Genomic DNA, 20,982 nt, shown 5'->3' with positions numbered 1-20,982 from the left:
CCCCTCGCTTTGTTTTTCCTCCATTACTCTGTTACAATCTGTTTTATGATTTTGTTCATAGCTGTAATTCAGCATATGTAGAATATTTCAACATAGATTAAGAGTCAGTCATCAGCTACACAAGAAAACCTGTTTCAACAGTTTAAAATTTCATGACAGTTTAAACTGTTGAAACTGATAAAGTGAACCAAATAAAGGTTTTCTTTTTGCAGCTGATGATTGACTTGTAATCTTTGTTGAAACAATCTGTTTTGTTCATCTCTCCCTCTATTTTCAGTCTGTTCCTTTCATTGTCTCTGACCTCTTAAATTTCTAACTTTTCTAGTTTTAATTTTTTATTGTCATTCACATTTCATCTGTTGCGAGCCTTTCATTGTTATTTTTCATCTTTCACTGTCATGTCTCACATCATTCAAGAGCCTGGGCAAGTTTTCTTCATTACTCTTGTTTATTCTTATTTTCTCTGACCCATAATTATCTCTTCAGCATTACAGAGAAATTCATAATTTAAAAAATCTTACATTCAAGCCACCTTTTGTTGTGTGTGTTAAAAGCATGTATGTCGCTGTGAAGTAAAAACATCAAACTTTGTGATGAAGTTGTGTGTTCAAGTGTCACATTCTGTTACAGGAGCGTGACGCATTTGCAAATGAGCTCGCCCAGTGCAGACTGCCAAATCGTCTAGCGGCAGACAGCTTGAGTGATGCAGTTCATCTGTGGAGGGAGGGTCTACTTACAAACTGGGAGTATTTGTCACAGCTGAACAAAATGGCTGGGCGTTCCTACAATGACCTAATGCAGTACCCTGTGATGCCATTTGTTCTTGCTGATTACACGAGCAATGTTCTCGACCTGAAAAGTCCTCGTTCCTACAGGTATGTTTTTAGATGTATATATAGGATAATACAAACAGCATAACTAGAGTGCTGTCTCTATCAGTACTATTTTAATTACAGGGTGTAAGTAAAATCTGGGAACCCCTTCAATTATTTATTGCGCAAGAACCAACATTGTACAGATATCATACATATGTCATTTTGAAGAGAAACCCCTGAAAGTTTTTTTTTTTTACACACATTCCACATCATAAGAGTTTTTATGTGCTATTGATCAGTGGAACACATAACTAACTAACTACCATCACATCGTAGTTTGGTAATTTGCCGATAGTCAGTGCTAGTTGCAAACATGGTGAATTCAGGTATAGAGCAAGCTTTCTGTATGTTGGAGTTTGACAAAAACAAGTGTGCTACAGCTGTTCAACAGGTGTTTATAACCAAGTACTGTAAGAAGCCACCAACAAGGAAGGCCGTTTACCACTGGCACAGCAAATTCGTTAAGACAGGTTGTTTGTGCCCAGCAAAGAGAAGCAAGCATCCCAGTGTGAGTGAAGTGAATTTGAAGTGCATACGAGAGACTTTCATAAGGAGTCCAAAGAAATCGATGCGTCGTGCATCCTATGAACTCAAAATGGCTTCAGTGACAGTGTGGAAAGTCCTGTGACAGAAGCTGTCTATGAAACCATTCAAATTAGAGCTAGTGCAGAAGCTAAATGTCAACGACAAAGTCAAGAGTTTTGAATTTTGTTCGTAGTTGCAACAATTGAATGAGCATGGGGATGCCACTGTTAATTACTTAATTTTTAGTGGCGAAGCCACTTTTCACACTAATGGGAAAGTGAACAGGCGTAATTATTGAATCTGAAGTACAAAGCATCCACATGAATGCATTGAATTTGAGTGTGGTTCCCCAAAGGTAAATGTTTTTTGTGCCTTGTCACATTGAAAACTGTACGGGCCATTCTTCTTCGCCGAGAGTACTGTCACTGGATATTCCTACTTGGACACGTTGCAGCAATGGCTGATGACTCAAATGCAATCAGACTCTCCATTCATCTTTCAGCAGGAGGGGCTCCAACCCATTTTCATTGTGAAATTCAAGGGTACCTGAACATGGAGCTGCCGCATCGATGGATTGGCCGTGCTACAGAAGGGGACAGCTGTTTCATGAAATGAAATGGCCTTCCCAATCACCAGATCTCACTCCATGTGACTTTTTTCTGTGGTGACACATTAAAGCTCTGGTGTACGTACTGCCTCTACCACATGATGTAGCAGAGCTCCGGGAGAGAATACGGGAAGTGACTGCCACAGTCGACGACGCCATCCTGGGACGGGTATGGCAAGAATTCGATTACCATATTGACGTCTGCTGGGTCACTCATGGTTTGCATACCAAATGCTTATAAAAAAACTTTTAGAGTTTCTCTTCAAAATGCAATATGTATGACATCTGTACAATGGTTACTTCTTGTGCAATAAATAATTTGAAGTGTTCGCAGCTTTATGTACACCCTGTATTATCAAACCTTCGGACGATCAGCAAATGTAGAACTAGATTCTGAAGTTTGTATTGTGTGGTGTCCTCAGTTCTTTGCTACTTTAAGACAGATAATGTTATATACTCCGACCACATCTGCCCGTGATTGGCAGCTGCAGTTAAGAATTACATTGGTGTTGAAAACACTTAAGTAAGTTGAACATTGTTGAAAACAGTGGACTTTGTATTTGAGAGGGGCAGGATTCAAATCCCCTTCCAACATTCCAGTTTAGATTTTCATTTGGAACAAATGCAGTGAGTGCACCATTACAAAGGTAACAGTTGATCATATGTATGATGAAGAAGTTATCATCTTCTGAGTGATTCTACGTGTAGTAGACTGGACATTGACTTCATAGATCAAGTGAACATGATGACAGCAGCACTCCTCAGTGTCCTCGTTCTACTGTGTTTGGAAGCAAACACCTGTACTCTGTAAACTACTGTGTAGTGGATGGCGGATGATACTTCCCACTGTACTATTTGTTGGAGTTTCTTCATATTCACTTTGTGTATGGAGTGTGGGGAATGCCATTGGTCAAATATCTCTGTGTGCACCATAATCAGCCCAGATGTGGCTTTGCAGTTCCTGAGAGTAAAGCATAGGGGGCCATAGAATATTCCTATGTTCCTCATTTAATACTGTTTGTGGAAATGCTGGACTTTTGCTGAAGCATTCACAGAAAAGTGTCAGAGTTTGAAGCTCTCATGAAAAGCAGTGAAACTCACATAATACTGGGCACAGAAAGCTGTTTGAAACCTGAAATTGATAGCAGTGAGATTTTGGGGGAGAATTTAAGTGTGTATCAAAAGGATACCAAATGGGAAATGGAGGTGGTGTATTTGTCGCGCTAGACAAGAAACTCGAATCCACGAAGGTAGCAATTGAAACTGCATGTGAGATTACTTGGGCAGGACTTGGTATCAGGGGTGGGCATAAAATGATTATTGGATCCTTCTACCACCCACCAGATTCATGCTCTGATGTAACTGAAAACTTTAGATAAAACCTCAGTTCAGTTGTACGTAAGTTGCTCAGTCATACTGTAATTGTTGGTGGAGACTTTAATCATCCAACACTCAATTGGGAAAATTACAGTTTCATTAGTGGTGGGCATGATAAAACCTTCTGTGAAACTTTACTAAATGCCTTCTCTGAAAACTACCTCGAACAGATAGTTAGGAAACCAACTCATGATGGAAACATATTGGATATAATGGCAACAAATAGACCTGATCCCTTTGAAGATGTCTACATCGAAACTGGTATTGGTGTCCATGACACGTCTGTTGAAACAATGATTACCAAAGTATAAAGGACAACTAAAACAAGCAGAAAAGTATATATTTTCAGTAAACTAGATAAAAAATCAGTAGTGCCATATCTCAGTGAGAAACTTGAAACTTTCAGCATAGGGCAGGAGTTTGTAGAGGAACTATGGCTCAAGTTTAAAAGAATAGTTGAGCATGCTGTGGATAGATGTGTACCCCGTAGAACAGTTCATAATGGGAGGGACCATCCATGGTATGCAGCCAGTGTAAAGAAACTTCTAAAGAAATATAATAGATGTAAAACAAAGCATAGGACTATAGACAGAGAGATGCTGAATGAAACACATTTGGTTGTCAAGCAGGCAATGCATGATGTCTTCAGTGACTACCATAGCAGAATATTGTCTAGTGAACTTGTAAAAAACCCAAAGAAATTCGTTGTATGTAAAGGCTGTTAGTGGCACCAAAGTTAGTATCAAGTCCATAGTGAATGAGACAGAAACACAAATTGAGGGTAGCAGAGCAAAAACTGAAATGCTTGCTTCTGTTTTAAAACATTCCTTTAAAAAGAAAACCCAGGAAAACTGCCCCAATTTAATCGTTATACTGATGAAAAGATGAACGAAATAAGTATTAGTATCAGTGGTGTTGAGAAACAGTTGAAATCATTAAAATCGAACAAACCCCAGGCCCTGATGGAATACTTGTCAGATTCCATACTGAATTTGCAGCTGAGTTAGCCCCTCTTCTAACTATAAACTATCATAGATCCCTTGACCCAAAAACCATGCCCAGTTCTTGGAAAAAATCACAAGTCACACCTGTCTACAAAAGGGTAGTAAAAGTTATAAACTACCATCCAGTATCCTTGACTTCAATTAGTTGTAGAATCTTAGAACATACTTTGAGATCAAACAATAATGAGGTATCTTGAACAGAATGACATTCTCAGTGCTAACCAGCCCATGGATTTCAAAAACATCAATCATGTGAAAACCAACTCGCACTTTTCTCACATGACATACTGCAAGCTTTGGACCAATGCATCCAGATATATGCAATATATTTTGATTTCCGAAAAGCATTTGACTCAATACCTCACTTACTCTTGTAGTCGAAAGTATGATCACATGGAGTACCAAGAGAAATTAAAGACTGGATTGAGAACTTTTTGGTAGGAAGGTCACAGTATGTTATGGATGGAGAGTCATTATCAGATGTAGAAGTAACTTTAGATGTGCCCCAGGGAAGTGTGTGGGGACCCTTGCTGTTCATATTGTATATTAATGACCTTGCAGACAATATTAATAGTAAAATCAAGATTTTTTGTGGATGATGCAGTTACCTATAATAAATAACTATCTGAAAGAAGCTGCGTAAATATTCAGTTCGATCTTGATAAGATTTCATTGTGGTGCAGAGATTGGCAACTTGCTCTAAATGTTCGGAACTGTAAAATTTTGCCCTTCATAAAACAAAAAATGTAGTATCCTATGACTATAATATCAGTGGGTCACTGTTAGAATTGGCTAACTCATACAAATACCTGGGTGTAACAATACGAGAGAAGGAAAGTTGCTACTCACCACATAAGCGGAGATGCTGAGCCATGACAGGCACAATAAAAAGATTCACACAATTTATTGTGCCTATCGTGGCTCAGCATCTCTGCTATATGGTGAGTAGCAACTTTCCTTCTCTCGTATTGCTACATTCCATCCTGGATTTTCCATTGTTTGAAGTACCTGGGTGTAACAATTTGTAGGGATATGAAATGGAATGATCACATAGGTTCAGTCATGGGTAAAGCAGGTGGTAGACTTAAGTTTATTGGTAGAACACTAGGAAAGTGCAGTCATTCTACAAAGGAGGTGGCTTACATATCACTCGTACAACCATTTCTAGAATTTTGCTCAAGAGTGTGGGACCGGTACCAAACAAGACTAATAGGAGATATTGATTGTATACAGAGAAGGGCAACATGAATGGTCACAGGTTTGTTTAATCCATGGGAGAGTGTCACAGAGACAATGAAGGAACTAAACTTGAAGACTCTTACAGACAGACGTAAACTATCCGGAGAAAGTCTCTTAACTAAGTTTCAAGCACCAGCTTTAAATTATTACTCTAGGAATATACTATAACACCCTACGTATCACTGACAGAAGAATTGTGAGGATAAGATTAGAATAATTACTGCACGCACAAAGGCATTCACTCAAGTCATTCTTCCCACACCCCATACATGACTGGAACAGGAAAAAACACTACTAACTGGCACAATGGGACATATCCTCTGCCATGCACTTGACAGTGGTGTGCAGAGTATAGATGTAGATGTAGATAGTTTTCATCTGTCTTCAAGTACCTGCCAGTTCAGATTTCTCTTTAAAATTATGAGATGGAATTGCTTGCTGGTACTTACGTACATGAGGAGTTAGAATACCTTCAGTAATACTCAACACTATCTTTGCTTTCAGGACTGTCAGTTCCTTCCTCATAGACAACTTAGGGAGGTATTGGAGAGGTTAAAAAGGAAGGGCAGGCAACAGACACTCCAAGATGAGAGAGAGCTCTATAAGTCAAAAGACCACCAAACGAGGGAAGGGATGGAGGATAGCGTTTGTAATCCACAGATCTGTGTGAGCTGCCCTTCCTTTTTTAACCTTTTCCTATGCCTCCCTCACTCTTCTCTGAGGGAGGTATTAGCATGACATTTTGAAGTGGGATTGAAGACAGATGAGTCCCGGTTTGAGATGAAGCTTTATGGCCAGTGAAGACCTGATTGTCACCTGCCATATGGTCTGACTACAAGTAGTAGTGATCTGGGGTGTCATTTCATTTCATAGCAGGACCCTCATTGGATCTCTCACCAATTGAGAATGTTTGGAGCATAATGGGCAGGGCCATCCAACCAGCTCAAAAATTTTATGATCTAACATACCAGTTGGACAGAATTTAGTACAGTATCCCACAGGGGGACCTGTAACAACTTTGTAAATCAATACTAAGCTGAATAACTGCTAGCATAAGTGCTAGAGGTGGACCATTGATTTATTGACTTGCCCAATTTGTGAAGATCTTTCTATTGAATCAGTCACTCAATTTTTCTAAAATTGTAGTTATTTGTTTGTTTGCACATGTACGTCACTCCATTCCACTTGGATAATTCCTTCATGGTGTGTCTTTTTTCTCTTACAATGTATTATGCCCAGCATTGTGCGACATGACAGCGACGGTAATTCACAAACCGTTGTCAGCAGGGAGTGGAGTCGCATTGTCCAGCAACAAGTAGCTACAACAAGTCCAGTTGCATTCTGAATTTCTTTATTTACAGCTTCTGTTTTGGTAAATGGAACAAGATAAGATTTTTTTCAGAACGGTTCATGAAGTTTGACTTTTGTCTAACATTGGCATAACTTTATTAATACAGCTTCTTTGAAAAGTGTGCTCTCTTTTTTAACGAAGTTAAATATTTTGATTTTTTACAATTAATTTTAGTTAACAAACCTCATGTTTCTTATCTATTTCTCAGTGTGTTACATCGTGCTGAACTTTAAAAATAAAGAAAATGAAATGGTTAAAAAGTCTACAAATTATAAATTGCCGCTATTAAAATATCATTGTATTTTACTTAACATCTCTGTGTCATCCATTGAAGACTGTTAGTCTAAGAGGTTGAAATCCCTATCTGAAACTTTGTTTCTAGGTGTTGGATCTCTTAATGTGTGTCATTTCAGTGAAATCCTGCAGCCTTTGAGTTCAAAATTCCACATTTTATAAACACTTTCTAGACATTTCCTCTTACAGTATATCCAGTAGTCATGAGGTCAAACTTACCATTTCTGCCACAACATACCGCCTTTGCAGTAATATTATGACTCTCCCCAAAATGTTTCTGACTCCCAGTTGCCTTCTTCACACCAAGAATGACTCCAAAGATATTATATAAAAATGTAAACATAATGACAGTATATGAAACGGATAGATTGCTACTCGCCATATAATGGAGATGTTGAGTCACAGACAGGCACTACAAAATAGTTGCTAAACAAGTAAGCTTTCCACCAAAATATATCTTTTGAATTAGAACACACACACACACACACACACACACACACACACACACAAAATGCAACTCATACATCCATGGCCACTGTCTCTGGCTACTGAGGCCAGACTGACCATTCTGGCCTCAGCAGTCAGATAGAGGTCATGTTTTGGCAATCACATAGTGATCATGTGTGTACGAGTTGTATCTGTGTAAATGTTAGTGTGTGTGTGTGTGTGTGTGTGTGTGTGTGTGTGTGTGTGTGTGTGTGTGTGTGTGTGTGTGTGTGTGTGTGGGCGTGAGAGTGTGCGTGCGCATGTGCCTGGTGCGTGTGCAAACGCGTGCGTACGTATGCGCCCGAGCGCGGGTGCGAAGGCGCGCGTGCATATGTACGTGCCCACACGCGTGCGGGCGTGTTTGTTTTTTGCCTGATTCAGAAGCAGGCCTTTTGGCCAAAAGCTTACTTGTTTAGCAGTCTTTTTGTTGTGCCTGTCTGCGACTCAGCTTCTCCACTGTATGGTGACTAGCGATCTATCGTTTTCATTTTATTGTTGTTATTCCATCCTGGGTTTTCCATTGTTTGAGAATGTAAAAATAGTTGTAACGAAGTAGTTCATTTGTATCATGCCTTCTCTTGATTATTTGGAAATTTGTTAATTAATAATAGTAGTAGTAGGAGCAGTCGTAGTGGTGGTGGTAGTAACTGCAAATGTAATTTTAACATTGAAAATTTTGAAATATAATTAATTGTATTGTCACAGAAGAAGATGAGTAGCTCCGTGGTGTCGTGGTTATGATACTAAACTGTTGTATGGAGGGTTATGAGTTCAAAACTCACCTGGACTGTACAGTTTTAATTTCTATATTCGTTTAGAGTACATTCTATGAGTATCCACAAATGTCAAGAATCATTGTACTGAAATGTTATGTAGCTTTATATATACTGTATGTGTTCTGGCCAGAGGCAGTTCGCTCCGCGCTCTTGTATGTGCACGTGCTGAATAAACCTTCGTTAAGTGAAGTTAGTGTTCATCATTCATCTAGCTACACCTTCTTCTACATGACATTATTCTGGTGGAAGTGTCGGGTATTGGAACTTGTGATAGCGCACATTATTGATGACACAGTGGCTCCCATCAGGCCATGACAGAGCTGCCATATACGTGGCGAGAAACCCAAGTTCGAGCCATGTTCAACAGATTGCAATCTATCAGAGACAGAAGAAGAAGAAGAAGACGTTACAATGACAGCAACTGTGTGCCACCACATGAGACATCCTTCCGGGTTCTCTGGTGACAATGGCCAAGATCCAAACAAGTGGCTATAGGTATATGAGGGTATAACCAAATTTAACAAATGGGATGACACCGTGTGTTTGGCTAACATATTTTTCTTCTTGGAGGGCACTGCCAAGCAGTGGTATGAAAACAACGAGGAGAAGTTAAAAAAGTGGGAAGTATTCCAGGTGGAAACTTGCAAGTATTTTGGCAGCACACAATAACAGAAGTGCAAGGCTGAAGATAAATTAAAGTGCAGGGAACAGCGTGCAGGAGAAACAGCAGCATCCTACATTCAAGACATCTTGGAGCTGTGTAAAATAGTGGATCCTAGAATGAAGGAGGAAGATAAGGTTGCACATCTCGTGAAGGGTGTTGTTCAGGACATGTATCAAGCCCTACTCTTGAAGGAGGTTTCGTCAGCAGACAACTTCATAAAATGGTGCCAGTATATCAAAACAATGCATCCAAAAAAGAATTACATGCAAGAAGTTTGAACAGATTCCAAACATCGTATCGATGTCTTTGATGGAGGAAGCAACTAATTTCACAAGTGTTCTTCGACAGATAGTGAGAGAGGAAGTTCAGAAGGTACTTGGATTGTTCGGCGAGCAAAAAACTGAGATGCTTCAAGAGGTCATAAGGGAGGAAGTGGAACAGACATTGAACCCAATCTCTCATCCTTCAGTTGCCTTTAAAACGGTGAAAAAGTAGAGACTTAGGCGGGGTTACATTCCTACAATGCCGCATGAGGAACCTGTTTGGGCACCTAGGAAGACTGACGTCTGGAGGGCCCAGGATAACCAACCAGTATGTTTCCACTGTGGATGACCAGGACATGTGGTGCTCTATTGTCAAGAAAGGCGGCAGATATTTGATGACGCCCACACCAGGAGACAGCAGACCGATCTTAGCCGACGCCAACTCTGGGACGACGAAGATGAACAAGAATATGAGGGTGCAGGACGACGTAGGTCACCATTGTCGCAAGCTAGCTGCTGGAGAGGATGCTCCCCAACACACTGATCAAGGTCTCCATTGCCGTTTAGAAGCTCCAGCCGATCACCTTGTCGCTGCAACCTGGAAAACTAAAGGGTACGACCTTCCTTGGAGGTGAGGCCGCCGAAGAGAAAAGTCCTCCGCCATCAATCACTACAAAAATGGTAGGAAACTACGTCGATATCCTCATGGATGGCCAACCAGCCCAAGCTCTTGTGGACTCTGGAGCATCATATTCAGTCATTTTGGTGAAGTACTGTCGCCAGTTGCAGAAAACCATATCCGTCAACAATGAAACATCTCTGCTGTGAAGGTGTCTAATGGGAAATATGTAAAACCTACAGGAAGATGTACCATTCGTGTGGGTATAAGTGGCCATACACAGTCCTTAGAATTCATCATCTTACAAGAGTGTAGTCATGATGTCATTCTTGGATGGGACTTTTTGAATGTTTCTCAGGGAATTATAGATTGTGGATGCTCGAAGATTATGCTAGACGAGATGAGATACTGTGTACAAGAAGATGCGCATCCGAGTGTGTGGAGACTATGTATGCTGGATGAAGTGATCATTCCTGCAGTCAGCGCTAGAAAGGTAACTATCACATGTCATGCCATGCATCAACCCATGGATCTTGTAGTGTAATGTAAGAGAAGTGTACCACTGAAGAATAGCTGTGTCATCTTAGCCTCTGTCGTCTAGTTTAAGAACAGATGCCGTGAATTATTGATAGTTAACTGTCGCCGAGAACTGCAGATCCTTCCAAGATGCATGTGCATAGCAAACACTGAGTCGTTAATTGAAGAACAGCTGAGCATCTTAGAAACTTCCCATGCCAAGTCTGTGGGCGAAATTAGCACTACCACTACGAGACAAGATCTTCTAGCTCGACTATCACCAGATCTCACTAAGGAATAACAGAAGAAGCTGATTTCCATTCTTAAAGAGTTCTCTGAATGCTTCATTCCACAGGTGAAGAGCAAATTAGACAAATCAACGGCGAAGCACTGGATTAGCACTGGAGACCATCACCCAATAAGCCAGAGAGCATAAAGTCGAATAATTTGCAACAAGGTAGAGAAAATGATGAAGAATGACATCATTCAGCCTTTGCAGAGCCCATGGTCATCACCAGTGTTCCTCGTCAGGAAGAAGGATGGCAGTTGGAGCTTTTGTGAGATTACAGGAAGCTTAATAAGATAACTAAAAAGGATGTTTACCCTCTTCACAAATTGACGATACACTAAATTGTCTGAAGAGGGCTAAGTTTTTCTCAACCATGGACGTGTACTCAGGATACTGGCAAATCGAAGTAGATGAGGCCCCTGAGGCCCCTGAGGGCCTGTATGAGCTTACGGTAAAGCTGTTTGGTTTGTGTAATGCACCAGCAACTTTTGAATGGATGATGGATAATCTTCTAAGGCACCTGAAGTGGACAATGTACCTTTGTTATTTAGATGACATTATAGTGTTGTCAGAGACATTTGATGAACATATAAAAAGACTGAGAGCCATTTGTAAGTGTCTCCAACAAGACGGACTGAAACTTAATCCAAGAAAGTGTCTCTTTGGAGCAAAAGAAATCAAAATACTTGGACACCTTGTGTCAAACGAAGGTGAGTTCTATAACAGAATTTCCTGTTCCTAAAAGTATCAGAGATGTGAGAAGCTTCCTCAGATTATGTTGTTATTACCGTTGTTTTGTCAAATACTTTTGTATCAAAGCCAGGTCACTCCAAGAATTGTTTAAATCTGATGTTAAATTTATCTGTGGTGGTGCTCAACAAGATTCTTTTGATGTGCTGTGAAAAGCTCTGACGACTGACCCTGTACTTGGTCTTTATGATGAGAGAGCACCTAGAGAACTACACACGGATGCCAGTGGGTATGGGACCGGTGCTGTTCTGGTGCAAATTTCAGATGGAAAAGAGAAGGTTATAGCCTATGCTACTAGGACACGTACAAAAGCTGAGAGAAACTACTCAACTACAGAAAGAGAATGTCTTGCTGTGATCTGGGCCTTTCGACATTATCTCTATGGAAGGCCATTCACAGTTGTTACAGACCATCATTCACTTTGTTGATTGACAGGTCTCGCTAGGTGGGCACTATGTCTTCAAGAGTATGACATTGCCATAGTGTACTAAAGTGGAAGAAAACACAAAGATGCCAACTGTCTCAAGAAACCGTGTGCAAGACCATCAAGACTGGACTCCAGGATCTCTCTGCTGAGCAGAAGAAGGACGCCAAGATATCTCAAATTATGCTTGCCTTACATCGGTCAGAGGATGTGAAAGGACAATTTAAGTTAGTTAATGGATTACTTTGCAAGCAAAACTTTGATCCGTTTGGAAAGAGGTGGCTACCAGTGATTCCTAAACATAAGTGCTTAGATTTTCTACAGAAATTCCATTACACATCTGAGGCCGGCATCTAGGATTTATTAAGACATACGATAGGATCCACAAGAGATTTTTCTGGCCAGTTTAATTTAGGAGTGTTCGTCATTATGTGTTGAACTGTCGAGAGTGCCAGCGGAGAAAGGCAGTTCCTCAGAAACCATCTGACCGACTCATACCAATTCCACCTGCTGAAACACCTTTCCAGCGTGTTGGGATTGACCTCCTCGGACAATTTCCAACATCTGCTAGTGGCAATAGATGAATTATTGTTTGCACAGAACATCTGACATGCTAGGCCATTACAAAAGCCATGAAAACAGCCGAAGCATCCGAGGTATCCAAATTCTTAGTGGAAGACATTGTATAGAAAACAGATTGATCGAGGGAAAGTTTTTCAATCGAATCTTGTGACAGAGAGAAACCGTCGGTTCAACATTACTCATCACATGACGACTGCCGGCCATCTGTAAACTAACAGGTTTATTGAACACCTTAATAAGACCTTGGCCAACATGCTATCAATGTTCATCAATGTTGAGCAGAGCAACTGAGATGAGTTGTTACCTTTCATGATGTTTGCGTACAACATCGCCAAATAAGACACCACATGATTTATGCCATTTTTCCTGGTGCATGGGTGTGAGGTGACTATGATGATGGACACTGTGTTTCCGTTACATCCTGATGATGTGGATGATGACTACATTGGCTAGGTGTTAACCAGAGCTGAGGAAGCTCAGCAGTTAGCTCGACTCCACATGCTGCAGGCTCAAGAAAATGATCATTGAAGGTGTGACGTGAGCCACTGCCCTGTTGTCTACCAGCATGGTGACCTCGTCTGGATCTTCACTCCTGTTCAGAAGGTTGGTCTCTCTGAGAAGCTCCTCAGGTGTTACTTTGGACCTTATAAGGTTGTAAGACAGTTGTCTGATGTTACTTATGAAGTTGAAGATTTCGACCCTGACACAAGACGATGAAAGATCAGAGATACGGTCCACATCCTTTGAACGAAGCCTTGTAAGGATCCTGCAACCCAGCGTAATTTCGAAGCTCCAGTGACAGGCAACAAGCAGAAAGGTAATGAAGAGCGTAGCAGCAAAAGAAGTTCTAAGAAGATCACCGCCAGGGTGAGAATCAGTCATCAGTCAGGGTGTGCAGGACTGATGACTCATTCCCGGACTAGGAAGACGTAACACTGAGATGCTGTTCTCTTGTACATCTATTCCACCCTCAGTTTCTAAATCTTCTAAACAAACAAGAAGCTCATCTGCTCTGCTTTGTAATTCCCAGATATTCTGATGCAGTATACTAACATTATTTTTCATTGTGCTTTCGTGAGAATCTTTGATATTTTAACATCTCTAATACCTTCCTTTTTGAGCTTCTCAGCAAGCTTAATTTCGTTCAATGTTGAATCATTGGATACTGATCTTAGCCTAAAAAAGTGGTACTCGCATGAGTTTCAGTGGGCTGCCACCCCTCCTCTCCCTAGTTATTTTGCTATCATCCCAGTCAATCTACCCTTCCCTTTCCTATTGAGACCATGCCTTGTGAAGTCCCACCTACCAATAGCGTCAACAGGAATCAAACCTATACCTGAAAAAGTAGCCGTCTGAACCAGATGATCTAACTCCATATTGACCCCCCTGACAGAACTGTTCAGTTGGGGCCAATCATATCACATGAAAGCAGGAACCAAGCCAACATTTGTATGGTTCATTGTAGTTGCTATTTTTACAAGCTCACACTCAATATTGTTCACCTGATCCCTATCAATACTGTTCCCTGCTCCACCCACTATAACATCATGATCCTGCTTTGTAAAAGCTTTGCACAATGATCTTACATTTTGTATCACTTGGCTGAGATATGCACTGGGCTTGAAAAATCTTTGAACTGGGCCTGAAAAAACTTGTGACCTGGTACCTGTCACCTAATTTTTCCTGCAAAATCTGGCTGACCTTTTCCGTGGCTACCATCTAACAACAGAACTTCCCTCCTAAATTCTACTTTTTTTGAAACAGTTGCTTTCCTGGTGAAAACCTGTTGAGTATTAACAACACTTACATCTACCTGAGCTTCTCCCTTAGTTAACTGAGGTAGCAAGGCAAATTCTTTGCTACCACTTCCCACCTGTCTTCACCTTTCTCCCCCCTTAACTTTTATCAGTTCCTCCTGAGCACTATACAGTTCTGCCTTAAGGGCTCTAATCTTCCTGTTCAGCAATTTTCCTATCCTTGAACATACTACACTCCCCCCCCCCCCCCCCTCCCCCCAGTTTAAACCTCTGTCATAACAGCTGCATAAAACACCAGAACTAACTTTCATATGACAGTCAAACACTTCTCGTTCATGATTGCAAACTATCTTTTTACAAAGTTTATATAGACAGTAACAGTAATGTTGTATTAACTACAGGCCACAAGTGTCACTAAAGTTATGTGGAACACTAATTAATGTGTATACTGTTAATATAGCAACGTAATGCCCTTAGAGTAACATTAAAAAATTAGGCCTATAATTGTGTATGGGTGATGTGGACTTTATGCATTCTGAAAAGAAACGAAAGATTGAACTTAAAATCTTTAATTCCCTGAGTAGATATACACTACTGTATATATGTGTAACGAAAAGAACCTAAATTCTTCACTTAATACTTAGGAAAATGTCTTAAATTTGTATGAGAACCTACATCTAAAGTATGCAGAAACCAGCCTTTAGGATATATGCGGTTCCGCAAATGCAAACGCAACTCTCACACACGACTGAAGCTTCAGTTGCCTGAGACTGCAGTTTGTGTGTGTGTGTGTGTGTGTGTTTTGAAGAACTACAGTTCTATTAGTGAAGAAAATAGAAGAAATCTAAGTAAAATGTACTAAGAGAAAATAAAGAATAGAAAACTAAATAGTTAGGACCTATCTTTTGTACATGGACAGTGTGAGGACATCTAGAGCACAGTGGACTGTCAATATAGCCTCCATTGTTGCAAATTCCTTAATAACTGAAGAGAGGCATGTCGTCAGTGGTGCACACAATGATACGTGCAACAAGAGTGACACCACATCATCATTAGGGATGTGTCTTGGTTTTGTGCACTTCACCATGATGGATGTCTCTCTCTCTCTCTCTCTCTCTCTCTCTCTCTCTCTCTCTCTCTCTCTCTCTCTGTGTGTGTGTGTGTGTGTGTGTGTGTGTGTGTGTGTGTGTGTGTGTGTGTGTGTTTGAGAAGAATGCATTCAGCATTATTGTATGGTCCTAGTACATGGGGCAATGTTACAGCATGCCATGTGGCACATGACATGATCACCTCTGGTTCACTTAGCCATTATATTCAACTGGAGTAATTACATTCATGTCGTGTTAACGTTGGCAACCATGTGTGCAGCAGTGGTAGTGACACCTGCCTGCTGAGATGTTGCACAGTGCAGTATGCTGTGCTGAGCCATACTTTTCACATTGTACTTCCTACTGCAGTCGATGTTTTGGCTGCACTGTATTTCTGCTGAAAACTTATTTCATCTGTCTGTGTTCTGAATTTCACATTTGTGAAAAATGCACACTCTGTGTTAAAATTTTTTGTTAATTTTCTATAATGATAGAGTAGAAATAGAGAGAGAATGAAAAAGTGTTCTGCCAAAAAGGGATGCAAGAATTCATGAGTACTTACATTAAAATTAGCAGGGTCTCATTCATTTAAAATTGTCTGTGTTGTGTCTGGTAATGGATAAAATTTCATCACCATGACATTCTGTTAATATTTGAGTTAGTTGAATACTGTTACTCTGTTGTGCTTTTGGCCATTTTATATGCAAAAATAGTAAAAAACTGCACACAGCCACTGACAGTAGGCCTCAACTCTTGGTAATGAGTCTCAAAGATGTTAAAAGTATGCCATCCTCTTAGCAAGACAACAGCACCTACCGAGATAATCTAAGTGCCTAAGATGATAAGAGTTGTGCTGCTGTTAATGCACACAGCTGTGTTATAGTGATTTGTTTGGACTCAAATAGAAAAGCTCTAGTGTGTCACTATTTTATTGCAGCTAAAACAGTCATCAACACTGAGTAAACCATTGTCAGGCATATTTTCAAAGTTTCATTCAGAACTATGTTTCATTAAGATTATGCTGTCTTTGCTACTAGATCTGTAATTACTCTAATTTCTTCTCATCCTTTTTTTCTGTCACCCCAAGGTAAACAACTCGTGTCACCAAAAGCTATTAACAGTCAGCTCTGTTGTCTGGTTGCAGGAAATGCTTTTTATATTTATGTGTTGGTAGCATCCTTATATTGTTTACATGACAGATGTGTTATTGAATTTGTCTGACGTAATTCTGATTTTAAATATCTCTGTTTCAGGGATTTCCGAAAACCGATGGCAGTTCAAGAAAAGAAAAATGAGCAGCATTACATTAGTAATTATAATGTACGTGTTCAGATAAATGTTCAGTTCTGATTTAATGTCATATCATAAGTTATTAAAAAAAGCGTTTTAGTTAAATTGACATAGCATAATAATGTAATTGCCATATGTAGACTGATATATCATAAATTACAAAGTAGTTGAATGCCCATCTGCAATTGCTACTTATATTTGCCTTTGGCTTTGTATTGCATAGTAGTTTCTTGTATTCCATGACCATTTTCTAACTGTAGGAATGCTTTCTCCCCTAAAGGCATCTTTTTAGTCAGGTGATGAACATTTCATTGGGGATTTGTCTGAGGGCTGCTAAGGAAGTCTATGCACTCTTTATGCTGTGATATTCTTAAACATCCTACGTATGTCCAGATTAGTTTGCACCAAGATCCTGAGAAGACTTAAGTACACTGTTGTAATCAGATCATTTTCCCACAAACCATGCAAGATGAACAACTGCTACTTAATTTCACTTCCACTGACCAATCTTCATAGACAAGTAGAAAGTCACCATCGGAATGGCCTCATAAAATTGTACTGTGACATTATCGGGTGGAACCCAGCTCCAGTCTCTAGAGAAACAGTGCTGTGCTGTGCTGTCAGATCCAGCAAAGTACCCCACATTGTGTACAGTAATTGATAACCTTGTGAGAATGTGGCAACATGCTGTGAACCTGAAAACAGACTAATGTCAACATGAAGCTTCTCACTCGGTATGTGGCTGTCATCTCTTTATTAATTGTGGCTATGGTCTCAGTATCTGTGGGCTGTCTGTGCTGCTAAATAAAACGTCTGCCCTGAAAGTTTTTTTACTGACAAAGCATAAAATAATTTTAAACATTTTACTGTATAGTAGGTCCTGACATTAATCTGCCATTGGCAATTTAAAACCAACATTTTGGCAGTCTTCACACTAGAGCACAGAGCCATATTCTGAAGTTCATGTGTTCCCCTGCACTGCATGTTCATTCACACACCCAGCTCCCATTAGGCTGTTATCTGTGTCTTTACTTGTCTCTTTGAAAAACAGCGAAGTACTTCTTTGGTCCACCTAATGCCCATTCACCTAGCTACATCTCCATTTAATTTTAATTATGGCTACAGTTATGCCTTCCACCCCCTTCTAATCCTTGACCCAGTTGTTGTTTTCCTGCCTCTCTCAGTAATTACGACCCCACACCTGTCCATTTTTGATGAGTAATCCTAAGTTTTTCAATGGATTTCATGTTAAAAGTCTGTGTCTAATTTTTGTAATTCAAGAATGGTGACTGACAGATCATAAGCTTCTCAGACACATCGAAACCTCAGTTCTGAGAAATGTAGGCCACTTTCACTCTCCTATTTCTTTTACTGTCCATACATGTGTCCCGTTCAAAAGGAGGCAAATGCAAAAGGGTAAGGGGTGTATTAATCTACAGCAGTTAAAATGTATCCTTAAGGGAAATGGCAGCAAGAGAAGGGAAGGAACACCAGGTGCACTCAGTGTGTATGCCTGTTGGCCTCATTCAACAAGTCGAAGAGGCTGTCCTGGCAGCCCTTGAGGAACTAAGTGCCACCAGTTATTGATTGTGCACACGCTGTAACAAATAATGATTGTCATCTGGGCTCCAAGGTCATACTTGGATCATTCCAGTGACTGAAAGAGAAGGTTGAGAAGATCAGTTTTGCTCATGGACTTTCTTGAAAGCTCACAATGTGTAACATTGTTCTTGGATTATGGTCCCCTTGGTTTTGAGTCGAGTAGAGGGTTTCAGCTTGAGGCTTCAAAGGTTCTGTAAACAAGGTAGGCTGCGATTACCTGGACTTGCATCATAGGTTGAGAACTGTAGTGTCCCCCCAAATGAGTCAGGTGCGCAGTGCGCATCATTGGCTGCTACACAGGTAGCTGACTATACAAGGTGCATTCAAGTTCTAAGGCCTCCGATTTTTTTTCTAATTAACTTCTCACCCGAAATCGATGAAACTGGCGTTACTTCTCGACGTAATCACCCTGCAGACGTACACATTTTTCACAACGCTGACGCCACGATTCCATGGCAGCGGTGAAGGCTTCTTTAAGAGTCTGTTTTGACCACTGGAAAATCGCTGAGGCAATAGCAGCACGGCTGGTGAATGTGCGGCCACGGAGAGTGTCTTTCATTGTTGGAAAAAGCCAAAAGTCACTAGGAGCCAGATCAGGTGAGTAGGGAGCATGAGGAATCACTTCAAAGTTGTTATCCCGAAGAAACTGTTGCGTAACGTTAGCTCGATGTGCGGGTGCGTTGTCTTGGTGAAACAGCACACGCGCAGCCCTTCCCGGACGTTTTTGTTGCAGTGCAGGAAGGAATTTGTTCTTCAAAACATTTTCGTAGGATGCACCTGTTACCGTAGTGCCCTTTGGAACGCAATGGGTAAGGATTACACCCTCACTGTCCCAGAACATGGACATCATCATTTTTTCAGCACTGGCGGTTACCCGAAATTTTTTTGGTGGTGGTGAATCTGTGTGCTTCCATTGAGCTGACTGGCGCTTTGTTTCTGGATTGCAAAATGGCATCCATGTCTCATGCATTGTCACAACCGACGAAAAGAAAGTCCCATTCATGCTGTCGTTGCGCGTCAACATTGCTTGGCAACATGCCACACGGGCAGCCATGTGGTCATCCTTCAGCATTCGTGGCACCCACCTGGATGACACTTTTCGCATTTTCAGGTTGTCATGCAGGATTGTGTGCACAGAACGCACAGAAATGCCAACTCTGGAGGCAATCTGTTCAACAGTCATTCGGCGATCCCCCAAAACAATTCTCTCCACTTTTTTGATCATGTTGTCAGACCGGCTTGTGCGAGCCCGAGGTTGTTTCGGTTTATTGTCACACGATGTTCTGCCTTCATTAAGCTGTCGCACCCATGAACGCACTTTCGACACATCCGTAACTCCATCACCACATGTCTCCTTCAACTGTCGATGAATTTCAATTGGTTTCATACCACGCAAATTCAGAAAACGAATGATTGCACGCTGTTCAAGTAAGGAAAACGTCGCCATTTTAAGTATTTAAAACGGTTCTCATTCTCGCTGCTGGCGGTAAAATTCCATCTGCCGTACAGTGCTGCCATCTCTGGGATGTATTGACAATGAACGCGGCCTCATTTTAAAACAACGCGCATGTTTCTATCTCTTTCCAGTCCGCAGAGAAAAAATTGGAGGCTCGGAGGCCTTAGAACTTGAATGCACCTCGTATGTATGGTGTACATTATGATTTTTTTAAAAAATTTGATGATTTTCCATTCAGTTTAGAAAATGAGAGCTGTAAGAGATATGTAAGTGCTAGAAGAACATGTAAAGAGTGCGAGAGTCCTAAAATTGAAGTGTAGCTAAAAAACATTTTAAAGAAAGAAAATACAGTGGATCTCCTGTAGTACTAGGTACAGAAAGCTGATTAAGATCCAGAATGGATAGCAGAGAGATTTTTGGAGAAAATTTAAGTGTGTATTGAGTATAGTCTAATTATAAATGTAGGTGGTGGTTTTGTTGCAGTACACAAGAAACTCAGATCCACCGAGATAGAAATTGAAGCTGCAAGCAATATTATTTGGACACGACTCATTATAAAGGGAGGGCATAAACTTATAATCAGGCCCTTCTGTCGACCAACGGACTCATCTCTGAGTGTAACCCAGGAGACTTTAAACACCCAACTATGAATAGAGAAAATGAAGTTTCACAGGTGGTGGGCATGAAAAGACAGCCTGCGAACTAAATGCCGTCGGTGAGAGCTACCGGGAACAGGTAGTTTGTAACCCCACTCAAGGTGGAAATGTATCAGATGTAATCGCAACAAATAAACCTGACCGCTTTGAGGACACCCACATTGGAACTGGTGTCAGTGATTATGAGCCAGTTGTAACAACAATGGTTAGTAGAGACTATAGGGCAACTGTAGTCTGTGGCAGAATTTATGGCATCTGGGCCAGAGATGAAGAGTAGACAGCTGCACAGGTAGCCAGTCCACACTCGGTCTGTTTCCACATCCTGTACTGTGTAAACTTCTGTCATATTTGAGTTTTCTGTCGTGTTTTATACGTGTGAACCTGTGACTGAATGGCTTCTCTGATATTCTGGATGCTCTGTGAGTTTTTTCATAATGGCTGAAGCAACTAGAGAGTGCCAGGTGTTACACAAACAGGCAAGGGTCCTTATTT

At 40.7% G+C, this 20,982-nt stretch overlaps 1 protein-coding gene across 1 annotated transcript in view; it reads left to right on the top strand.

Moving 5' to 3' along the window:
- LOC126416782 (lysosomal-trafficking regulator) overlaps nucleotides 1-20,982 on the top strand; it is a 603,504-nt gene that overhangs the window by 519,991 nt on the left and 62,531 nt on the right. The window contains exons 45-46 of the mRNA XM_050084644.1: nucleotides 631-875; nucleotides 16,740-16,806. Coding sequence (XP_049940601.1) covers nucleotides 631-875; nucleotides 16,740-16,806 — 312 coding nt within the window. The remainder of the gene's footprint in view (nucleotides 1-630; nucleotides 876-16,739; nucleotides 16,807-20,982) is intronic.

The sequence above is a fragment of the Schistocerca serialis genome, chromosome 8 (genome assembly GCF_023864345.2).
Source record: "Schistocerca serialis cubense isolate TAMUIC-IGC-003099 chromosome 8, iqSchSeri2.2, whole genome shotgun sequence".
In the NCBI taxonomy this organism is placed as follows: domain Eukaryota; kingdom Metazoa; phylum Arthropoda; class Insecta; order Orthoptera; family Acrididae; genus Schistocerca; species Schistocerca serialis.
Note: the sequence above shows the minus strand (reverse complement) of the source record. Positions and strands in the feature narration are given on the sequence as shown.